Source organism: Lygodium microphyllum, chromosome 3 (genome assembly GCF_053477565.2).
Source record: "Lygodium microphyllum isolate KBCC chromosome 3, Lygodium_microphyllum_v1.1.10, whole genome shotgun sequence".
Lineage (NCBI taxonomy): Eukaryota > Viridiplantae > Streptophyta > Polypodiopsida > Schizaeales > Lygodiaceae > Lygodium > Lygodium microphyllum.
In genome coordinates, this window is record NC_141137.1 from 136,834,151 (window position 1) to 136,839,771 (window position 5,621).

Sequence of the window (5,621 nt, forward strand, 5' to 3'; positions counted from 1 at the left end):
TAGCATGAATCCGCTTCGTCCCTGGCATTTCTATGTAAAGTAGTTTGCCTGGGGTTCGACGCTAGCTATCGTTTAGGAAAGTGACCATTAGGGGAAACCCTGATGCAGGTCAGTCCTAAGTGGGAATGGCCAGAATACTTTTGCTATGTGGCAAATGTGGGAAGTCCTACATCGCAAACCCCATAACATTCCATGGGAGTGCCATGCCGAGCTTTCTAGACTCTCTTTCTGATGGACTGCTAAGACGTTGTCAAACGTTTTTCTGAAAATTGAAATCCCCTAGTCAGATTGTAGTTAGGTTTGATTTTTGCTAGTTTAGTTGTTTGTGTGACAGTTTGTTTTTGTTCTTTGGTTGTTGGATTTCTTGTGTTTGTTTAACCTAGGTTTTGTTTCAGTCATTTTGTTTGATTTGTTGAGTGTGAAACTTGATAGCCTTGGTCGAGCTTGGTATTTTTGAACATGATAAAGTTGGAGTTTGCTATTAGCTACCGAACATTGAGGAGCTAGGTATGTATTCTTGTTGAGACTCTTGCACATCACAGGGGATAATGGATTCACGAGCACTTCACGTTGCACTTATTGATGCACTGCACTCGGGGGTCATCTCCTGTTCTTATCAAATACTTCCATGCCATGGGTTGGGGATTATGCACTTTTGCACCATCATTGAGCACTAGCATGGCATGAGATCCGCTGCAACTATATGCAGTAAATCTTAGATGCACGCGCACTTGAGAGAGCACCTGTCATTGAGCACACACATTTCTTGCACACACCAATTGGGATGTTCATCACAAAGTTAGGAACTTCTAGTTGAGAGTGTAAGGAGGTTGGGAGAGTTAGAGGGTCGTGAAGGATGCCATCAATTGTGAGAAGGGTTGTTCATATTTGGTCAACATTTTGAGGACCATTATTTTCTAGAGTGTTGGTGAGATTATGAGCGGGTGGACCAGAGTATATCATATTTTCTTATGAGAGTTGAGAGGTGAGGATAAGAAATTTTAAATTAATAAGGAATTTTGTTTGCATTTTGCATGACTCATGATCACATCTAGATAGGCTAGGCACGATTCTTCAATGCATACTTTATTTTGTGTGTAGCATGGATTGATTAATTGCATATCATAGATCAATTGCATGTTTTATCAAATCATGTATGGTTATGCACGAAGTTCCTTTCCAAATCATATTTTTGCTAGGGCACATTGCATGAAAAAAATTCCAAGAATGGTTTCGCTCCTAGCATTCAGAAGGATGCAGCTGCTCAGATTGAAGCAAGAAATTTGGGCACAGGCAAAACCATTACCCTCTCAGAGATTCAAAGTGACCGGATCACTAGGATTGCTCTAGAGAATTGGTTTGTCACCTTGAAGGGTGACTCGAAGCCTAAGTTCAATCAATCTCTCATTGATGGGATTTACAGAATAGAGCTTCCTGTTGCCTCTGATGCTTTATTGAACTGTGAGCGTTTCATGGAGCATAGATTTATTGCGGTTTTATGAAGGATTTGAAATCATTGATCACACAGGCGCTCAATTACGTGATGATGATGTGCTTCTTGCTCAATACTTGAAGATTCAAGCCTTCAAATTTCTTTGTTTCAAGAAGATTCCAAAGTTACGAGATCTCTCCCTCACTAATGTGGGAGTAATTGAGAAATGTAGTGACCTTACCAAGAAGCTTGTTGTGCTCTTTTCAGATGAATTGCAGGATTCGGTTTGTAATATGTTAGACCTCCTTTCCCCAAAGGAAGCTACTATTTCGGAAGTCTAATAAAGATGGTGTAACAGTTTCAACAACCCAAAAAAACTGACAGGAGCAATGGTTCTCAAGTAAGCTCACATGGAGTTCCAAATGCTAACATGCAGGTAACAAACGTTATGGGAACAGGAAGCCAGGGTCAATGCAGAAAACTTACAAGATCGAAGACAACCAGGAGCAAGTGCTTCAGATGTTGTAGCTAGAGTGAGATCAAAAGATGTTGTAGAAGATAAACGGATTTCTGTACAAGCCCAAAACAGAAGTGATTTTTTCAATGATCTTGAAAAAAGCAGCCTCTAATGGGAATGCTTCCTTGAGTGCCATTAAATCTGATTCATCAATTGAGACAAAGGCAGATTCAGCGAGCATAAGTTGCGGAACTAAACTGTAATACTTGATGAGGCTATTGCTGACCTATGCCATGGCTCTGATGTGAAAGAAAATGGAAAAACACAGGCTGCTCTCTAGCCAGAAGATCTCAATTGTGATTCACAGTAACGGTGATTTAAATCACAATCCAATGAATGGGTCTATGATGAATGAAATTGTTGGTCCTGATCAGATAGCTGAGGTAGTGAGTCGATGGACGGGGATTCCAGTCACTAGATTAGGACAGAATGAGAAAGAGCGCCTGATAGGTTTGAATGAACGTCTGCATCAGCGTATGGTTGGGCAAGATCAGGCGGTTGATGCAGTGGTGGGCTGAAGCTGTACTCAGATCGAGAGCTGGACTAGAAAGACCACAGCAGCTTGTTGGGTCTTTCTTATTCCTTGGGTCTCGAAAGGAGAATGGATCTTGCAAGGGTTACTGATCTTTGCTATGCTGCTCTACCAGATATTGATGCAACAATTCAAAAGCTGGAGGCTGATACAAGCAAAGATGGCATGCTAACCGAAACTGTTGGTTCATCGAAGGGGTCTTCGGATGGTGAATGCTCACATGAGATTAGTACATGTGTTCCTTACCTGCAGAATCGGAGGAAGAAGAAGCAGCTTTTATGCGGTCTCTTGGCTGGGAAGAGAACGCTAAAGGAAGAGAGCTGGTCTGTTGGAGCTTCTGCATATCCCAGAAAAAAGTGGTACAACGCAGCATACCTATAGGGTTTCTTCTCCTCTTCGACCATGAATGTGGTGAAAGAATCTCATCACTAGCTCGCGCTGATGCACCCCTGATGCCATCACCTATTCTTTCTTTGTGCGAGTCCTTTTGCACACAAGAGAGAGAGATCCTCAGCCTTCCTTGAGAGAATCAGAAGAGGATAACAACACTCAGAGAGAGAGAGAGAGAGAGAATTCCTGGGCTTGACGTTTTGCCCTATCGAACTTCTCGTTATCGCTGCCGTTTGATTTTGCATCAGAGCACCCTCCACATTCCATTTGTCTTCCTGTTACATTGGCTACTGCCTATGGAGATGGAGAGTGGAGCTTAGATCTACAGGCTATGGAGGACACGGCAATCTTCAGGATTCCGTTTAAGGTTCGGTGGCTTGTCACGGTCGGATGTGGGCCGGGTCATAGTCATTCTGTCCATAACATTTCAAGGTGGAAGGAGGAAAACAAGCCAGCAGCCATTGTCTGAGCTCGGACAGAAACACATGCAGAGAGAGAGAGAGAGAGGATCCTCTGTGCGATCATGGAGAAATCGACTGCTAGGTCAGTCGCATCATCACCATCCTTGCTCATCCAGAACCTCAAAGGGCAGCTATGGGCACCCTCACTCTATTCAATTTGAATGAGGATCACCTTGTGTTCAAAAGAAAAAGGTTTGCTGTCAGCACAACGCACAAATTCTAATGAAATCCGTCTTCATGCCAGGCAATGAGGACGCAAAAATCATAGATAGTCATCTAGAGCTGCGTATCATGAGACATCGCACAATTATGAAGTTCAAACCCTAGATCAAAGCACGGACAGAGAGAGAGAGAGAGAGAGAGGGAGAGAGAGAGAGCGCGTTGTCGGAGATATGACGAGCTCTCTGCTTGGTTCTGGAATTTGTGTAGATAAGTATCTGTGAATGGCCATGGCCTTTGCCTGCGACGACGGACATTTTGAGCTGATGTTTTAGAAATTGAGACAGAGAGAAAGGGGAAAAAGGTAGCAAAGTTGTTTTGACAGAAGCCGTAATGGAGGACGTCCGCCTTGTCTGTCAGAGTTTTAGTTTCCAAAGAAATGAACCATCTCACCAGCCAACAAACGTGTCAAGAAAAGCATGGAGTTTTTAATAGCTTTAAAGGCTATTTTATAATGCTTAAGTTTTTGGAGCTTAAAAAAGTGTGCCTTAGCGTGTAAACGTTTCACCTTGCAAAAAAGCCTAAGGCTTTTTGGGAAAGCAAAAGTATGATTCAACGTAAGGGAGGATGTCAAAAAACTATAAAAGGAGAGGAGAGTGGAGAATTAGGGGCCCCCTTCCCTTGTATCTTCTTGTCATCTTGTGAGAGATGTGAGAGGAGGGTCGCATGCGGGAGATTTTTGGATGTGCTATTGTGGAAAAGGAAGAAATTAGACTTTGTGGTGCCAAGCTTCAAATCGAGGCTATTAAGGTATGAGAATACAATTTATTTGGTTGTTGTCAAAATTTTGGATACTTTCTTTGTGAGTTGTCTTGTGTGGTTGTGAGTTTCGTCGAATATACAAATTTTCCAAGTTGTCTTGTGCATTCGACAAAGTCAAATACCCTAACCGGCACTCCTTTACTTCTCGTTATCGAGTGTGAGTGAGGCTAGTTCTCGATCACCGCTCGCGTAACAGCATGTCTTGAGAGGGAGCACGTGGAAACGTTACAATTGGTATCAGAGTGAACCAACAAAGGATTTGTCTTTATAAGAAAACTTAATAAGAAGAAGCAAAGCAAATGTTGATGTTAAGAACATTTCCTTACTTATCGATGTTGTCTTGCAGAGTCATAAAGTGTGGAACAGGTTCATGCTGTTCCGGGTCATGCTTATGACCGCGATGCATGCCTCAGATTATCGGCGAAGGATTGATCTGATGAACATCCTAGACCGCATTTACAATCCATTGCCTCTGTACCTGGAACGGAGATGGACGAATGAGTCAGAAATCTATTATATAGCTGCCCACCGGTTTGTGTACCTTCAAACCAACTTACAGAGAATCAAATGGTTGGAGGACTTGAAGATCGTGAAGTTGTTCATTTTTGTTGAGGCTCACGTAAACACAACTTTACATGTCAAAGGTCGGAAGGTCGAGCTGAACACATATGTGTACGAGGAGGTGACCCGCGTAATCCCGGCCGTTAGGATCAAGGTGTTGGGACACTATGAGAAGAATAGGTACCAAAGGAAATGATACCCTAATCTTCAGATGACTTATTGATTCCTGAAGATCCATGACCCAAATCCATACTACTACCCAGTTCCCGTAGCTAAATGTAACACAATATTATTCTCCCCGAACTAATGTATCAGTTTGTCCTACCATCCCAAGAAATATCGTACTCCGAAAGGGCTATGCCCATATGAATGAAATAAGACTTCTTTTTATCAATGATTGTCTTGTTTATGAGTATTGATAAAAAGTTAAGTGGTTATGGTTCTTGGTTGAAAGTTGAATTGGATCTGAAACATAATAGTAATGATTAGCGAGTTGTTAACGTTAAGAATCCTTTACTCAGGCACAACCCCACGTACAGGTTCCTAGTCTGACCCCTATACCAAGGATGGCTGTGATTTAGGAGAAGAAGTTTCTTCTCAAGCAGATCAAGCCCCCAGAATTTGACGGAAAAGGAAGGATTGTCCAAGCTGATGTTGAGATTTGGATAGAGTCCATGGAAGATTACTTTGAAACAGCCAGTACTGCACCTGCCAATTAGGCAATGCTCGCCAAGCTGAAGCTCACCG

General features: G+C 42.5%; 1 protein-coding gene across 1 annotated transcript; it reads left to right on the forward strand.

The window, feature by feature from the left end:
- Window positions 1–4,170: 4,170 nt before the first annotated feature.
- LOC148038936 (uncharacterized) lies at window positions 4,171–5,210 on the forward strand. Its single transcript, XM_087675511.1, has 2 exons — window positions 4,171–4,301; window positions 4,660–5,210. Exons 1-2 carry the CDS (start codon window positions 4,218–4,220, stop codon window positions 5,068–5,070), a joined length of 495 nt encoding a protein of 164 aa, XP_087531637.1. The 5' UTR covers window positions 4,171–4,217; the 3' UTR covers window positions 5,071–5,210.
- Window positions 5,211–5,621: the final 411 nt, after the last annotated feature.

Bases quoted from the DNA above. Each gene is read 5' to 3' on its own strand.
- LOC148038936 (XM_087675511.1), top strand. From the start codon at position 4,218: ATGCGGGAGATTTTTGGATGTGCTATTGTGGAAAAGGAAGAAATTAGA. The intron at 4,302-4,659 runs GTATGAGAATAC...GTTGTCTTGCAG, and splicing joins TTCAAATCGAGGCTATTAAG to AGTCATAAAGTGTGGAACAG.